The 18,658-nt window shown below is 39.5% G+C and overlaps 1 protein-coding gene across 1 annotated transcript in view; it reads right to left on the bottom strand.

Moving 5' to 3' along the window:
* Window positions 1-18,658, bottom strand: part of CLNK (cytokine dependent hematopoietic cell linker) — a 62,636-nt gene that overhangs the window by 13,617 nt on the left and 30,361 nt on the right. Inside the window, exons 5-13 of the mRNA XM_054825029.1 lie at window positions 16,873-16,910; window positions 14,266-14,428; window positions 12,415-12,494; window positions 12,067-12,112; window positions 9,179-9,207; window positions 8,824-8,843; window positions 7,224-7,352; window positions 3,897-3,924; window positions 302-320 (exon numbers count right to left, since the gene is read on the bottom strand). Of these exons, the coding sequence (XP_054681004.1) occupies window positions 302-320; window positions 3,897-3,924; window positions 7,224-7,352; window positions 8,824-8,843; window positions 9,179-9,207; window positions 12,067-12,112; window positions 12,415-12,494; window positions 14,266-14,428; window positions 16,873-16,910 (552 nt within the window). The remainder of the gene's footprint in view (window positions 1-301; window positions 321-3,896; window positions 3,925-7,223; window positions 7,353-8,823; window positions 8,844-9,178; window positions 9,208-12,066; window positions 12,113-12,414; window positions 12,495-14,265; window positions 14,429-16,872; window positions 16,911-18,658) is intronic.

The raw sequence follows: 18,658 nt of genomic DNA on the forward strand, positions 1-18,658 counted from the left end.
TGCTTAAAACAAATGTGATACCCTGGGTAATGCCAGTTAATGCCGAGTTAAATTCCTTTTCTCTGCTACATCTTCCATAACTGTTGAGGTCACTGTAAGTCCCTCTATTCTCAGCAGATGTATACCTGGGGAATGTCTCGTACTCATTTAAATATAGAGCCAGACGGCCTGATACTACATAGCAGGATAGATGTCAGGCTCCTATACTGATTATTTCAGCTGGAATTTTAATGATAGACTATTTTGTTCTTGGAATATGAAGGAAAGAAAACACATTAATCTAATATTATTAAATACTAACCTTGTTCTGTTCCAGGTGCCTGTATAAAATGATAACATAGACAGTAAATATTTTTCTTTTGATTACCAACTTGAACTTATCCCAACAGACCCAACTATCTTTTAATTTGTAAAGAGTTTATAGACATTCAATCATTAATACTTGATCACTTTGTCAAAAACTCAGGCTGAATGCTGATCTCAGTCCACTGGCGACAATGAGAACTGAATTTTTAGGGGTATAAGTGAACATATGGTTTACCGCAATGATCACCATTTCATAATGACTATTGTGCATCAGTTTAACTTAGAATACGGTTTTCCTTCATTGGTCTTGTCTTGAATCAAGAGATTGATTTTGATTGACTAGAGATACACTATCCAAAGATTAAAATCAGTCATTTCTATTCAGGCTCCTTAACTGACAGTACCATTATTTTTACTGTCACGGCAGATACTTCATTCAAAATCACTGTGTGGAGAGTCTTAATTCAGCATATTATGTTGCAGAAGTGAATGATAGACAGGTATCTAAAGACCAGAGTTTGACTCATTAACTTTCACAGTATTTCTGTATTATTTTGATTCACATGGGAATAGTAAGTATTTTGTTTGTTAAACTGATACACACAAGGCTGTAATACATAAATATTAAAGAGAAGCATGTTTTACTCTTTGCAGATGTTGCACTTCGAGTCTTCCTTAAAAGCTATTTCCCCCATAATGTTTACCCATTACTTAGAAATTCATAGTCCATTCAGGTCGGTAGGGACCTAGGCATGTCTCTAGTTCAAGCTCCTGCTTAAAGCACGGTGAGCTGTGAGATGAGAGCTGACCTCAGAGCTTTGACCAGCCGGGTCTTGCAGACCTCCAGAGCATACATTTCACAGCCTCTCTGGGCAACCTGTTCCAACACCTTCATAAATACCCTCATAATTTACTCTGTAAAGTGCCACGCTCTGCCTTCTTGATAATCACCTCGTAGGCACTGGCAGGCTGCTGTTGGGTTCCCCCAGAGCCATCCCCCCTCCAGGCTAAGGGAGCCCACCCCCATCAGCCTCATTTCACAGGGCAGGTGCTGCACACCCTGACGGTACTGGTGACCCTCTGCTGACCCACTCCTCTCTGTCATCTGCAGCCTTGCGCAGTACTCTATGTGTTGTCTACTGCGTGATGAGTAAAAGGGAATAAATAGTCCCTTCCCTTGACCTCTTGGCTGTCCTTCTGTTGATACAGCTCAGTACGCTGTTAGCCCTTATGGCCACCAAGGGCACACCAGTGGCTCACGTTCAGCCTATGATCCCCAGGTTCCTTTGAGCAGAGCTGCTGCCAAGGGGGTTAGTCCATCCCAGGGCAGGATTTTGCATTTGTTCTTTCCAATTTCAGGAGGCTCCTCTTGACCCTTTCCTACAGCCTGTGTGGGTCCCAGTGAGGGGCAGTCCTGGTCTCAAACCTATTAACCTGCCGTTTGGTGTCCGAAACCCTGACAAGAGCACGCTCTGTCTCCTCCTCCAGGTCACACTGAAACTATTTATGTCTTCAGATCTATATGAATGGGAAGTGATCCAAATTAAATTTTATCTTTTCCATGTTATGAGATATACAGTATTTCTCCTTAAGATGTAGCCAAACTAAGAGCCCGTCAGGAGCTGCAGTATGTGTGCAGCTGTACAGTGCCCAGCCAGAACTACTAATTACAGATCTAAAATACTTATTGTTCTTAGGGAAGTTTTCATATTTGGTTTGTAATGAGTCAGTGTCTAGGACAAGAGAAAGATTTTGTGTTAAAATATTATCTTTCTGGCCAATATATCTTAATTTTTAGCATTAAATGTTAATTACAATATTGCAGTCAAACCATGTTTTGTAATGATCTTTCAAACTAAAAGAGTTTCTAACCATGGGAGGAGCGAGGTTTGGGACAGCCTCCCAGTCACAACTGTGGAGAAGAAAAACTCAACGGATTTGAAAGTTAGAGCTAGACCAGTCTATAGATTTGTGCTACAGCCTGCTGTGGTAAGAAATGGCTGGGCTTAACTAGTATAGAGATTCCTTTCTTTCTTCTGTTCCCTTGCAATGAGATAGAAACAATACAATAGAAACATATTAGTGTAATAAATAAAACATTTACTAAGGAACACAAAATGCCATAACTTATAACCTATCTCTGAATTTTACAAACATCCTTTAACACTCTGCATTATTGTAGGGACTGTATCTCGTAATATATCTTATAGGAAACCACTTGGCGTAACTAAACCCCTTTATTGCTAAACCCATTTCCTCTGCTTTACTTCATTGGCCCAAGTAGAAAGTGAAGGAACTTGTTAAAAACATTTTTACAGAAACTGAGATTTGGGAAAAAAAAAAAAATCACTTGCCTTTACCAGTCTGTGAAAAAGTTACTGCTTTCTACTTTATATATGCCTATAGGTGAATTCCCAGCATTGCCTCTCACCTTCTACCCTCCGGCTGCAGCAGCTGGTGCGGGGGTCACCAGTGGCAGGGCTGCAGGCTGGGAGGAGAGGGGGTCAGCCTGGAGGTGCAGGGAGGGAGGGAAGAGTCCTTTTAGCCTCTGTCAGGCAGGGAGCTCAGAGCCACTGCTTCAGCATCACTGGCGTTGGGAGCACGCACGTCAGTGGTGCCTGGAGCTCAGAGCTGCCCTTGGTGGAGCTTTGCAGACTGGCTGTGAGGAAGCTGGGATGTGAGCTGGAGGATGGGTCCAGTGGGACATGAACTGGGGGATGTGCTGGGGCTTACTGGGCTGCCCGTGGCTCAGGAGGTTTGAGGACATAGCGGAGAGTGAGCTTTGGCAGGAGGGCCGGTGGGCTGTGCTCTGTGGGGCTGTGCTGGGCTCAGAGGGCGGCGAGGACCATACGTCGCCGTGATGTGGTCCCCACCTCGCTGGAGAGGGCGGCCAGGGGTTCGGCTGGGGGAAGCCGTAGGACCGCACAAGTGCCTGAGCAGCAGTGTGGTGGCCCCCTTGGTTGCTGCCAGAGCTGTTTTGCAGGCAAAGCTGCCATTTGTCTGAGGTGACGGATTTTGCAGGGCTTGTGAGGGGCCCTGGGGAAGGAGAGGGGGAAGAGAGGGAGAAGGGAGCTGGGAGATAATAGGTGAGGTTCATTCTGGGTATAAAATTTGTCAGGTTTTTATTTCTATTCTTGAAAAGGGTCACGTTATTTTTGAGGTAGCCTCATATTTGCATCACGGTAATACTATTACACTGCTTTATTAACCTTGTCATTTCGGTTTTCTGCTTTTAAAAATCTGTGTGGAATCTGTTTCTCTGAAAGAGTGTGTCTCTCCTGCTGCTCACTATTCAAAGCATCTGGCAGTTACGAGATACGCTTTTATGTGGGTACTTGGGACGGTAGCTTTGCACTGCATGGATGTTTTCATTTCTGCAAGCAACTTCAAGAACTTACCTTACCATTCACAGAGTAGCAGTACTGGAAATACTACACACATTAAAGACACATACATTGATGACCCAAACCTACTATAATTCTTACAGTATTTTTACCTAATAGGCTAAAATACCGATATAAGCGAGGCTGTGCAGCCATGGAATATGTATGCTCCTTATGGTCATAATATACACAAAGATGATTACTTACTTCATTTAGTTCCTTAAAAGATAGATGTCTGGAAAAGAAAGAAATATATGCAAAACATTTCATTATCATAAAATAAAAATCACTTTGAGTACTTAAATACTTTGATTGCATCATCACTGAAAATTAATAGCCCATGGCAAGGGAAGGATTTTATTACTGCTATAGAAATTCAGAGGCTGGGTTTTTTTTACATAAATTATTTGCAGGAAAAGGTTATAGACTTCCATAAAAAATAATAGCATCCACTGAATTCATTATGCTAAATGGAAAAGTCTTTGTTAAGGATTTATTCTGGGAAGAGGGGAGAAGAGATATGAATGATTATCAGCTTTCTTCACTACTTTTCATATCATACCAAAATGTCTTATTACGAACTTTAAAGTCAGCTATAAATGGAGGTAAATTCCTCGAAGAGTTTCAAAAATGAAGCATTCACGGAGGCAGAATGGAAAGTGTAGAGGAAAGGAGGTGCAAACCAGGAAAAGAGGAATGGAGAGTGCTCCTCATGGTCCTGGTTCAAGTAGGTGTTTAGGTATTTTTCTGCCTTCTCCTCATATACCTGATCAACAGGAATATCTTCATTTCCTGAAAAGGATCATCAGAAAATATTCTCCCCCAAAAAGGACAATGTATCGAGTCTGACAATTTTGTTAGATGTCCTGGGTTTGATGAACGCTCATGCTTTTAAGCAGCTTCTATCTTATAATAAATGAGATGGAGTACCTGATTTTCAAAGTTATTCAGCAACATAAGGTATGGATGGGCATGTAAGAGGTTTTTGAAGGCCTCAGGATTTAGTCCCTGCTTAGCTTACCTCCTGGACTGAGACAATATGACAGTGAGTTACTTTGCTAAATCAGTCAGAGAGAATGCAAAAGGAAGACACAGTACAGAAATCCCTGGGAGCTGTTTTTCAACACTTGCTCAGTGAGAAGGGATCTCTTCCTTAGAATCATAGAATAATTTAGGTTGGAAAAGACCCTTAAGATTATCAAGTCCAACCGTTAACGTAACACTGCCAAGTCCACCACATCTACACGTCTTTTAAGTACCTCCAGGGATGGTGACTCAACCACTTCCCTGGGCAGCCTGTTCCAATGATTGATAACCCTTTCGGTGAAGAAATCGTTCCTAATATCCAATCCGAACCTCCCCTGGTGCAACTTGAGGCCGTTTCCTCTTGTCCTATCACTTGTTACTTGGAACTAGATGATCTTTGAGGTCCCTTCCAACCCAAAACATTTTGTGATTCTATGATTCTACGTTTTGGGTTTGGATAGTTGCATTTGTGTTAGCTTCTGGAATTTGTTAGCTTGGTCTCCAAGGCCATTATTTGATGTGTGAAAGCTTATATTCAGGACATTGGGTGTACGGTAAAGTTAAGCTGTAACAAAGGTGTGCTTGCAGGTCCCCACCACAAGGGGACATGCCACTCGTATGGCCTGCTTACCACAGGCATGCAAAAGTTTAAATCTCACCAGAGCTTCTAAGATACATTCCAGAATCCCGCACATGCCTATTTTTATGAGGCTATTTGTAGTGTATAGATAACGATGTGTGCAATTTTATAAGTCTTCCAAATCTTGTTGGAAAACAGGACTTGCACTCCTAAACCACGTCTGCGGTTTGACAGCTTTGCTTACAGTCTAGCAGATAATGACTGTAGCACCATACTCCTCCATACCGCAGCTCATACATGTGTTTTCTCCTTACAAAGCTGTGACTGGTCTGAAGATGGGTGAGAAATATTTTGAGTGAAGTGCATATGTAGGAAGTGTGTGAAGTGCCTTCCCCAGATCATATGTGGTCTTAGTCTGAGCCGCTCCTCTCTTACTCATGTGATTAAAAAACCTAGTACAATAAAAAGCCCCCAAAATATTAGAAATATTTTGGTTTCTATAACTGCAATGTGGAGTTTGGTGGTTATGATTTTTGCTGCTGCTTTGTACTTCTAGCATAAGAAATGACATGTATTTATACTACAGAATTTGGCTTTATAATAGGACCTTTCAAATCCAACTGCTCTGCATACTGATGACTGCTGGCAAACACGGCTTGTAACAGTTCTCACAGAGCTTTCCATGTACGTGCTGCCCTTAGGAAGGTTTCAGTCATGGGATTTGGAACTCTGCAGCTGTAGGTCAGGTCACGCATCTGAATATGAAGCTACTTCATATTAATAAATGTCTTAATAACCAACAGCTTTCGGAACCTGATCCGTGACAGCATTTAAGCACCATTCAAGACAAATAAAAACCCAACAACCATACTTAAAGCTCATTCCTTAAGTATATACTTAACTTTAAGCAGAGGATTATTTTATTGATTTGTAAGCTTTTTTTTCCCCCATGGGATTTGTAGCGACCTTTATAAAATGAAGCAAAATTCCATCCTGATGAACTGAAATTGAAACTATGGAAGGATGGACAGGATTGACACAGCTCAGTTGTGCCCAAACTTCTGGCTGCAGTAGGTTTTTGTCAAGAGGCATTTGAGCATTATGTGCTGTGGCCCCTGGATGTGTGTCATTCCTGTTCCCAGCATGTGTCCACCACCATCCCCATTTATGAATGTGCATTTTGGTCACGCAGCTGGAGTGCATATGCGTCTGGTTACATGGCAGTGAGCAGCATAGGTACATGCTCATCTGACTAGATACGTGTGTTGTGTGAAAAAAGCAACCAGACTCATAACTTGACATAAGCATATGCTTGGCCGTACAGCTGGACACAGGCGGTTTGTGCTTCAGGACTCAGCGCTCATCCACACTGCCATGTCAGGATGCTGAATGAACATGTCATATGACGGAGGAGGGCAAGATGGAAAGGGCAAGAAGCGACTCAGTCTGCAAGCATTGATCTCATGGGCTGGAGCAAGACTTCTGGCTACAGATTAGTCATTTGTTTTCCTGAACATAACATCCTTGGGATGTGGAGTGTATTTCTGTATCTCTGGTGCGGTCAGTGTATTTCCCCATCACTTGGTTCACATACTGTGCTAAGCAAGTGCAATTGTTTCTACTTGGATGTGGTTGCAAAACCTCTAACTGTTAGTAAGAAAAAGAAGGAGAAACCTTAAAGAGTTCATGATAGTTCTGCCTACTTTTCTACTCCTTTACTTCTTTACCATTATTTTGGCAGTTTTTTCTTTAGAAAATGCTAGTGTCACATTACACTACATACCACTTCTCAATTATTCACAGCTGTCTAAAGAATAACTTTTTTTTTCTTAAGTAAAAGCAGAGGAGCAATGGAGGTAAAGTCTTGTGGTTTGACCGGGGAGAGTGTTTTGATTCTGAGGGAGTGAGGATGAGGAATGCACCCATACCTTGTGACTCTTGCTGATATTGGAAAGGTACGAGCTTGGCTGAGCGTTTTCCTCGTGTGAGGGAACTGGCTGCTTATCTTCGGCTCTGGAGGAAGTGGCTGATATTGCTTTGGCAGTGTCTTCAGAGGCCTAGAGAAGTCAAAGGAGAATTTGAAGAACTGTTAGGGAATAAAAGAGGTGCAGTGACTGTGTTGTAAGTGCAAGCTCAAGAAGTAAAACACTGGAATTTTCTGAGAGCATTTCAATGTATTTGTGCTGCGCTTAGCTCAGGTCCAGGAGCTTCTTGAGGACTTTCAATAGCAATAGTAATTTTGGATAATATTCTACATTTGCAAGACATTACTGTACTATGTTCCATGCCACTTAACATCGCTTTTGTGTGCTTCACCAGTATGTGCCAAGTACAGCTCTCCAGTGTTAATATTTCTGGGCAGATATGGCTGTGTATAAGGCCCAGCCAGGGAACACGCTGCAGTTCAGACACACAGGAAAAAATGTTCTTCATCCCAGAAAACTCACATCTAAGATGTGCCCAGGGTTTTCTGGCAGATGTGGGCACGCTCTACCCATGCTCTGAGACCAGACAGTCACAGCCCAGCTCCAAGTGGGAGCTGTAGCATAGGTGAGCAAAACAGGAGGTGCATCCATCCTGCCCTGCAGACCTGCCCTTCAGCGGTGAGCTCCTGGGGAGGGAGCCTTGTGTGTTTGCATGGTACAGACCAAAATTAAGTCAGATGAGAGAATTAAGAACCTTTCTGGGCACCGTAATGTAAATATAAACAAATAGTGAAATATTGTGGAATAATGAAATGAGAATGTTCTTGTTTCTGCGGTTTTACAGTTTTGAATTTGTGAAGCTACACTGTCCATTTAAGGTCTTATTTTGTATTTTAACTTAAGGAATAATCTGAATATGTCTGTAATGTGAATCATATTTTAAACTTGTTTACAGCTTTTATGGCAGTCAGTACAGGCACAGAGGAATAAGCTTGACAGTCCTGGATGACCTTTTGGAAGGATGTCTTAATTGTAGCAGTTATTATTATTTGGGGCTGAAAAGATCAAAAAGTGATTAATTATTAGTTTGTGGGCATATAATAGAAAAATATATTCGTGGAATAGAGCCTGGTCCGTCTTTTACGGGAGTAAGTGACAATATTCCAGTTGATTTCTATGGATACAATTTAGACTTGTAGCAAAAAATTGGCAGAAAGATTTAGGAGGTAATGAAGTCAATATTATCATGGTGAACAGAGCCTAAGGCACCTATACAAATTAACGGAAGATTTTTTTCCCAATAACTTATATCTTGGTTGGACCAGATTCAACATTTCTAGGCTTTTGACTTGGTTGCAGGCTCAGCCAAGATGATTTTAAATGTGCAGGCCTGAGCTCCAGCTATCAACACTTACGTCTCATGTTTTGTTCTCCCTAGTTTCATTTCAGAAGCTAAAAAGGTGCAAACAGAGCCAAGTAGTAAAAGGATGCCGGCTCACTTCCAGTCATCTCGTTACCATGAGTGGTACAGATGGATGTGAGCGTTCATTAGCGTTGAGTTCCCCGAGGAACTGCAGGTAAGCGATCTCGTAAGTAATCTTACCGTGGGGGAGGCACAGGGTTCTGGAAAAGAGAGGAAACAAAAATCTGTGTGAACTTTTTTCCTTGTTTTACTGAGAGAAATGTAAAGAGTTAGATTAAGCAGACATGCCTGTGTCGATAGTTAAAGGGTTTATGTACTCTACAACACATAACATCATACTTTAATATGCCATTTTAAAATCACTGAGGGGTAAAAGACATCTACATGAACCATGAATGCAAATAAGTGAGATAATGTAGGACTGCAGATATGAGTTCTCTTGTCATTTCGTTAGCGCTAGCAAAATTGCTGTTAAAAATATATTCAATAGCAAAATGACCTGTAAAAATTTTAACTGATGAAAGATTCTGCTTACCTGGAGTCCATGTGTTTTCACTCTGTCTCCTAAAAATAATTATTAATAATTGTTAATAAAGTGCTGTCCATATAGTTCACAAATAAAGGTATAGCTTTATTCTGGTATTGTTATTAGTGTTATTGGCAGTCCACCACCATCCTTCCCCCTCCCCAGCTCCACCTCCAGAACTCAGCTCCAAGGTCATGTTGCTGTCTGTCCTCACAGCATTCATCCTACCCAACTCATCTGTATCTCCATAACTTTTCCTGCTGCCAAATGGGAAGCATTAATTTCTGCGAACCTGGATGCAAGGGTTGGAAGCTTGAGAGGTTCAGTGGAGATTGTTATGTGTGGGAATGAAGGCAAGTCACAGCCTAGACCTGAGACGGAGGTCACTTGGGTGGATGTTTTTGTTGACTGGTCTGCACATGAAGCCAATGGGCTTTGAACAAGGCTTACTGGAAGCGGAGTGGATTTCGTTCAGTCTGTACTTGATTTAGTCTTTCTTAAGGATGGATTCAGGTGCAATTTATAACTTATTCTCAACCATTTGTGCTCCTCTCCATATAAAATACAATACTAAGTGTACTTAGATAATTATGGTGATCATACAAGTGTTGAGAATCTTCCTGCACTGTAGCGAAGTACGTTTGGTTAATATCACTCACATTCATTTCATAAGAGACATAACTAGGAATTAGCTAAAGTTAAAGCAGGGAAAAAAAAAGTGGCTTTGTTTATTTCAGCTTACAATATAAAATAAATAAAATAATCATTAAAAAATTAATCTTTTTACATAAAACAGAGTGAACTTTGGTTTTACCTCTGGCTTTCAGAATGAAACATTTAAGAGTGATATTTATTCAGGTATGTTGTAATTTTAAAGGTTGTTCATAGTCTTTATATATATTCTTATCAAATTGTTTGGAATGCATTTTTTTTTTGTCTGTTTTGATTTTTGTATAGAAATTTATAAAAATCTTGAAAAGCAATGAAAGTAAATCTATTTTTTGTTTGTTTGCAAATTTAACAAAATACAACTGATTATTTAAAAGAACATAGGACATCTTACTAATAACCCCCCCATCTTTATTTGATTTGAAAATATTTTCAGAAGTTCTACATACTGAAATCCTAACTAATGCAAAAAGACATGCACTACATCTTAAGTTCTCCTTCAAGTAAACCATAAGAAATTGCTCTGAATAAAATAATGGTACCGTAAATGTTTAACAATTCTAGAAAATAACTATCAACAAAAATTCTTCTGTGCTGTTCATGCCATCTTGTGGCAAAGCCACTTAATAGCACTGGGCATGAGAATATATGCTAAGATACATTTAATAACAGTGTAGTTATTATCTAAAAATAATAGATTCCTGTATTAGCTCAAGACATACTAGAAATATGTTTAAGCTGCATTTGCAAACTGCAGAGTTTAATTTACCTGCCTTCACTGTCTTTGGTTCATCTTTCTTAGTGTCAGCTCACATCTCATAGAGGCAGACAAACATGTAAATCCAACCTACACAATCCTGGTGGAATTTGACTCTTTATCTAAACTGACAAACTGTTGGTGGGACCCTTCCTACCGATTTCTGCAGATTTTGAAGCTGGCTTGCTTGAATTTCTCTCAATTCAGTTTTTTTACAAGCTACATCAGGATTTACTCACAAGCATCAGTCTAACCTTTCATTTTGCAAGCTTTATAGTGCTAACTTTCTCATAATCTGTAGGAATTATTTGGCTCTATGTTTTGTATTATAGTATGAATTAAAAGGAAAAAAAACCAAATCTGTTTTCCGTGGAATTTTTTGTGTTATTTTTCTGGTTGATCATAATACTTTGAAAATCAGCTGTTACAGCAAACATAGAAAGGATCATGTTTTCCTGGCTTGGCAATTGCATTCTTTTTGACAGTATTTAGCATATAGTTCAAAGATTTTGAAATGTTAAGAGGAAAATAGCATTCCCTTTCTGGGTTAATCAGATATTTTATCCTTCAGTAGTTGTCTTCATGAAATATTGCTGCATCTAAAGTATATCAAATATAAAAAAGTATATAGAAAAGTATGTAGAAACCTACTTTTAAAATAATCTTATGATTGAGTAAAACCATCAATCAAAGGATTTAATAGTTGGACACCTCATTAGATTCTTGAAGAATAAGATAACTGTCTTATGAGTCTGTCTCTGATTTCCCCACAAGAAACAAAACAGAACAAACAAAAATTGAAGGTACATTTGTGACTCAAAATTATAGGATTTTGAAGTTAATGGTAAAGCAATGGAGAAAAAATATATGCTAGGTGATATACCATATAATTAGCATATTCTTAGTAAGAGAACATTGTCAGATAGCTTTTGTAAATAATTACCCTAGGATGTAAATCCTTAGCAGGAATTGCTAAAGCTGATACTACTATTTAAAAATAGTTGTTAGATTATGCTTTACAATATATTCATACAAAATGCCTGAGAAGGATCGGGAGCCAAAAAGCATGAGATCATGAGAATGAGAAGCGAAGCACAGCAGGGATCTTGCAGCCTTTTGGTGGAACAGTACAGGAGACACAGGCTCCCCCCCACACCCCTCTCTTATGTCCTTATAATTGGACGGAAAAGGAAAACATGCTTTTTAAATTTAATGGCTTTTTTTCTCTCCCCCTGGAGGAACAGGGAGCTCATGAGATAAAATATATCTCCTTTTGTAAATAATTACTTTGATGTTAGATAGTTGAAACAGTATTGCAAAATTTGCAGTATGATTATTTTGGAAAGCAGCTGCTGTTCTGAAAACCATGTCTATTCTATCATCTGCAATCTCTACTTATGTACAGAAGGTAAATATGGAAGCAACAATTTCCATTTCTGATTGCTAAAACGGGTAGATTTTTTTATTATACCTCTAACGCTTGGCATGCTCCTCTCCTCCAGAACAGATGTATGTTTCTGTTAAAACAAAATGCAGATGTGATGTTAGTCATCATCCTTGGAACTATGGCCAGTAGAAACAGTGCTGCTTTTGACTGGGATGCCTCTAATGCTTGGTAAACCCCCGGCGGTCAAAAAGTGAAAGCAAGCGGCGAGGACATTGGTGCAAAATGAAACAGGAACGGCTCACAGGAACTTGTGTTACCTTGTACAGTCAAATGTTATGTGGCTAAGGCTTTAAATAGACTGCACTTAACTTTAAATGGCATCACAGAAAAGGGGAAATCTGTTTGTCAACAGGGTTTAAGATCTTTACTTACCGCTGAGTATTGAGGGGGCTGAGATGTGTGCTGGCTGTTCCCTGGGGAAGTGGTACCCGAAGGCCTTAAACAGCGTTTATCTGTAAAAGAGGAAGAAAAAGCAAGCCTGAGTAATTCAGTAATATTATGTTTTAAGCAGAAGAGGTTTTAATGTTCAAAATTTGGTTTTTTCAGGTCAGATCTTGTTATTTTTCATAGCATTTTAATATTTTCCTTTTCAGAACTTAGCTGTTATTTTAGTAGCTGTACTGGGGACATAAGCATGATGCTGGTAATAGTTTTATGGTTAACCCCCTCACTGTGTTTAAAAAAAAGCACCTTCATAAGCTGGGATGCAGTTAAGGCAGACATTTGACCTGAACTGTGAATAGATTAGTGAATTTGTTTTTCATTTGAACCTTTGTGCTTGCCAACGCCATTGTGGTGCTCTGGTTTTGCAAGGGTTGTGTGGGGGGGTTACTCTCTAGAGAGCTTTTAAATTTTTACTTTAGCTTTTAATAAATACTGCACCCATGGCCATCTAAAAGAAACGCACAGGTTGTTTACTAGCATGTGTTTTCGAGTCATTAATTTTATGTCTCAAGGGCATTGTTATTAGTCTGGGAAAGATGACAAAATGGGATGTTAGCATTGAATTTTGCCTTTTGAAATACATTTTCAGACCTTTCCTCACTCTTGTATCCTGCCACATTATAGTTACTGGGCATAACACACAGGCAAAAAGCAGCTTTTTTTTTTAATGTGTTTTCTCTGAAATCACAAAACAAGAATGGTGTCTTTTTAGTATTTAAGACAGTCTTACATAAACAACAAAAGATGCTGACTGCTGACTGAAAGTGTTCCCTACTAACCAAGGTAAAAACAGTATTGGGAAGTTAGTTACTTCAGATTTCCGAATAAAATGTGCAAATGAGTCTTTGGAACATAATGTAGAATATCTGGATGTTCAGACTGATTGTGATCTGCTCACACACTAATAAATCTACTTACATTAAAAGCCATCTATTTGTTTAGACATCAAACTAACTCCCACAAAAATCAGCAGAAGAATCTTTGCTGACTTTGATGTGAACTGGAGCAAGCTTTCATACATATATTGATTCTGTATTTTCAGATATTTTTGGTTTCTGGTTTCCATTCTTCCTCATCTAGGATTTCACTCCAGTTTTTTAATGATTTAAAACCTCCACAGAGTGTTTATAATGGCTTTGAGCAATGGATAGCCAGGATGATATTTCACTTCTGTAAATGGGATATTAATTGGCTGTGTATGTTTGGGTATTAAATGTGACTTAGAATGGCTTTAGTAAACCAAAACTTGATTAATGCAGCTATCTTGCAAGGTTAAGAATGCCTGAGAAATACACTCAAAGTAATTGCTTATTACTGCTATCAAAAGCGGCAGAGAACACCTTTAAAAAGAATACTACAATTCTTCATCTGCAAATTATCATCTGGAGGAATGTTTCATGTGTTCTTTAATACGTTTTCCATCTGAAAGGTTTCTAGGCTTAAATAGCAGCAGGCTTTTCTGAAACAGTTGTGGGTTTGACCAGTCAGGTTTTTACACATTCCAGGTAGAATGGTATCATAGAATTTCTCCCACGAAGGTAATATTAAAATTACAAAACCAGCATGTAATTATTAATTTAACATAATCTAATGGCAATAAGGGTAACTGTTGAATATGAAGATGCAGACAAAGATCTTCTCTTGTTCCTGCCCACCGGTGTTTTATTTTTCAGTCGAACTATTTCATTTAAAAAAAAAATCCAGACTGAAAACCCCAAGTCTGGACTGTTCCTATTTACCTCTAGGTTTGACTCACTTTCCACAGACAGCAAAAGTTACCTGCATATTCGGATTCTTGTATAGGTTTGGCAGGAAGGATTCTCAAAGCATGAATGGCCTCCAGAGTGGAAGAATTTACAGTCTCATAATCACCTTCTTCCTCCTCATATGCCTTGGAAGAAGACTGTAAGTCACTCTTGCCTTTCATTGTCAAATCTTTGTTCTGGATAGAAGAAGAGATACACAGATAATACAAATAAATTTAAGTTCAAGATTAATTTCAGATTTGGAAATATTTGATTACCAGAACCAGACTTTTTGGTGCACAGGAAATTTTCTGATGGAAATTGAAGGGTTGGAAAGTAGTTGAGCGAGGCTTCTGAGGATCTAAATTTTTTATTTAGATTCGTAAAACAGCCATTTGGGAGACAGTTCAGGTGTCTCTCTGAATTTGGCCAGTCACCACTCTTGAACATATAATGAGAGTGTTTGCTTTTATGATCATTGCAGACATTTGAAACTGTGCCTTTCATTATAATATTATCCATGTGGTATTTGTATTGTACTGACTGTTTACATATGTTACTTGCAAGAATATATTAACTAGCTCATCACAAATGCCATACTTTAAAATAAAAACATGCCCTGTTTTTGAGAATTTGTGCTAGCAAATGTGCAGTGCAAGGGAATGCGATAGCACGTACGTATTGAACAGTGGAGTCCGCAGAAATGTGGTGCTGAGAGCGACTCGGGATGTCTCTGGATGTGTCTACACAATTGTACTAGGTTTGTTCAAGATTATTTTCTGGAGTCTTGCTCCACCCTTCATACTCACTGTTTACGTGCTGGAAGATAACTGCAGGCTCCCTTCAGGAGGAGACATGCACAAAGAGCACAGAGCTGAGATTACTGCCGCGTGAACTCAGCTGAGGGCACCCAGTGTCTCTGTAAGTCACATTTTATTACCAGAGACAGTATAGGTGCATCCACGCCCTTGGATCTTTCCTGATGTTTGTTTTTATCTCTGCTTGAACTCACTAGTAATGGGGAATCAATAGTTTCCCAAGGTCTCTTCTTCTGCTAGTTAACTGTCCTTTCAGCTCATGTTTTTTTCTCGAGCGCTACAAATTAAACCAATTTGTTTTACCCTACAAGGAAACTAAAAAAATTGATTACTCTCCACTTTATTTCAGCTCTTATTATGCTTAATGCCTATGATTGTATTTCCTTTAAGTCTTCTCACTCTTAAACTAAGCAAAAGCAATTCTTTAAAGCTTTCCCAGAGTTGTCAACCACCTTAAAAGGTTTTGACCCTCATATTGCCAGTGTTGCTTTCATGTGAACTCTCTCCAGGCTGTACACATCTTTATTCCAACATCAGGAAGACCTCCAAGAAGTGTTCTTGACCACACATTTCAGGGTGAGGTTTGCCTTTTTATAACAGTACATAAAAAAACACCAGCACACACTAGACAGAGCCCTGCAGGATACCTGGGTCTGCAGGCTCTTCTGCTGCATAACTCTTTCCAGTTCAGTAGCAAACTGCTGGCAGCCAGGCTGCAGGTGGGTATTTTTTCAATCAGTTGTGCAAACACTTCACACATTTTCATCTAGACCAGGTTTCCAGGTTTCTACTGTCTTCTGGGAAATGTCAAAGACCTAACAAAAATCAAGATACCTCACGTCTACTGTTCTCTTTCTCCCCATTATGGTCATATTTCTGCCGAGAAGGAAATTACTTTGGTTTGAGGAGTTGATGAGATGTTCTTCATGTTCACATTAGCAATTTTTTACATATCAGACTTATTATTTCCAAAAGATGCTTTCAGACTGACTTTGTTTAATAGTTTCTCCAGGTATCCAAAGAACCCTCAGGATTTGCTTGCTTTCTTGTAAGAAACTAAGGTTACCACTGTTCTTTTCCATTGCTTTAGGAACTCAGGACTCCTTGGAGACTTTCCAAAAATAATCAATTAGTGTCTCAGAATTTACTTTAAATACTTCCTTAAGTGCTTTAGCATAAGTAAATATTCTCCTGACTGTTCTTTCCGTGTTCTGCTCTGCACTATTACTGCCTTCTAGCTGGTATTAATTCCATATTGATTGTAATTAACCTTTCTATGAAACCTGAAGCAGCCAAAGTATTGATTGCATCAACCTTCTTTAGTCATCCTTTACTTGTTCAACTTGCTTATTAAGCAATAGACCTGTGCTTTCTTTTCATCTTTCTCTGACTTGTAATGTAATTACAGTCTTTTCTTATATGCCTGAGCTGAAACTCAAAACCAGCTTTCAGATAAAAATGGGAAGACATGGAAACGTGTACTGTTAGCTTTTCGGCTTTCATTTGCATTGGTTACATATTAAACCTTGAGGTTTATGACTTACATACTTGTTCAGCTTGACTCCTGTTATTTTGACATGATCTTATGGTAAAGTTGTATTTTAGATTCAGACCATAAATGGACAATTGACTAATGAGTGAGTCACTTCTCTAATCTAGCTCCCACTACAACAAAGTAAAAGTTCTCATACATACTTCAAAATTCTCATACTTTATTTTACATTACCAAGCAGTGAGGATTACATTTTCTCTTGCCAGTGTTATAGCCAAGACAGTGAAGTGAAATAAAAGTAAAATTTTAGGAAGAACAGTGTGATACTTACAAAATTATAGGTATCAACAGGAATAGTCCTTCTGTTTTCTGTGAGAAATGGAGAAAAAAAGTCAGCAGGTGTCATTCCGTAGAAAATTATATAATAACTAATAACTTATATAAAGGACTAAAAAAATCTGTCAACTCCACAGTATTTTACAGATACTAAAACAAAGGAGATGAAGCGAATCCAGCCATGAGTTTGATGCCCTATGCAATGCATGAGGAAGTAGCTGTGTGGAAATGGGATTCACAACCACTAGCACGTCTAAGCCCGCCCACAGAAAATACGCAGAGAAGGATGTGCTTGGAGTCCACTCTTCCGAGTTTTTCTGCTTGGTGCAGAGCTGTAAGGGCTCACCCTGGTGAGCCTGGGGATCCTGGTCTGGAAATCCCTCTTCTGAATAGAAACGTATCTTCTTCCTTTAGTGGCAGAAGAATATCTGACCTCCTGCTTTCAAGACTGAACTGGAAAATGAGTTGTGCTCAAGTCTTTTCTGTAGTAGTACAGCACTTGCCCAGGAAATTGGAGCCCTGATTTCAGCTTGAGACGCTCCAAATTAATGTTTCCCAACACCGAGAGCACTCCAACTACCAGGCTATAAACAATTTTCGGTAGTAGCTGTCTGCGCATGGATGTTGTCTCATGGTATAGCCAGGAGAGCATGAGTTACAGGGCTAAAGAGCTGGTGAACAAGAAAGTGTGTTTACTTGAGAAGAGACTCCCAAGTTTTGCCCTTAATCTGATTGACACATTTAATCCAGTGACTGTTTAATGCACAACAGCCACGGTATGTCCTTGCCCAGAACGTGCTCTTGTTCTGGGCTGTTGAAGTAATCCTTGCTTGGGCTGCCTGTGGCCTCACAAATCTTGCATCTGTGGCTATCCAATAGCCTGATTTCAAAAGCAGAACATGAAATTCCTTCTATTAAGCCTAACCTATAACATATAGTTACAGCTTGCTCTAATGCTTAGGAGGAAGGGAGAATTATGGACTGAAACCCTTTTATGCCAAGGACAGAGTTAAAACCAGACCCACTTCATGCCCAGGTGTTGTACCCTGTGCAAGTATGTGAAAGGTGGGCAGCATCCCACAACCCGCCCTTCCAGCTGTGTTTTGGAAGAAGCCAGTCTTTACCTAAACAGCCTCTTTACATTTGTCACTATTGTTCTTTTAAGGTCTGAACACCGCATGAGCCTGGTATTGCAGAGTTTTGTATACCCCAGCAGATGGCATTGAATGTTCATTTATTCAATATACGTAGTATTTTATCTCTGCTCAGAGGGTCACTCACGGCGGGGGGAGGGAGAGTTATTCATGCAAACTAGTTGTCTGATTTTCTGTTTAGTTATGCTGGTGCAGATCAGAAGAAAACCTAGCAATAGTATTACCCAGGACAACTGATGCAGATGAGAGGATAATTAGGGTGGTACCGATATAAAAATTAAAAAGGTAGTCAGTGTCTTAAATTGTAGCCTTTTTACTTCTGTTAGTTAAAAAAATGGTCATTCTGTTCTCCACTAAGAAATGAATAACAGTGGTAAACACTGAAGCTGTTAGCCATGCATTTCATGGCTTAATGCTAAAAGGAGACTGTTTGACACAAGCCTTTGGGGTGATTTATTGCTATCCAACATCAGTTTACAATTTGATGTCCAGATCAGTTTATAATCTATTGTGTTACACTGGGATCACCAGAGTTTGGAGGAAGTCCAGCCCTCCCTCTCCTTTTCTTCTAAGGCCTCCTTTGCACAGCGTGAGTGAAGGGAGAGGCAGCGTGGCTGCTCTCCTGCG

This window comes from Grus americana, chromosome 4 (genome assembly GCF_028858705.1).
Source record: "Grus americana isolate bGruAme1 chromosome 4, bGruAme1.mat, whole genome shotgun sequence".
NCBI classification, from domain to species: Eukaryota; Metazoa; Chordata; class Aves; order Gruiformes; family Gruidae; genus Grus; species Grus americana.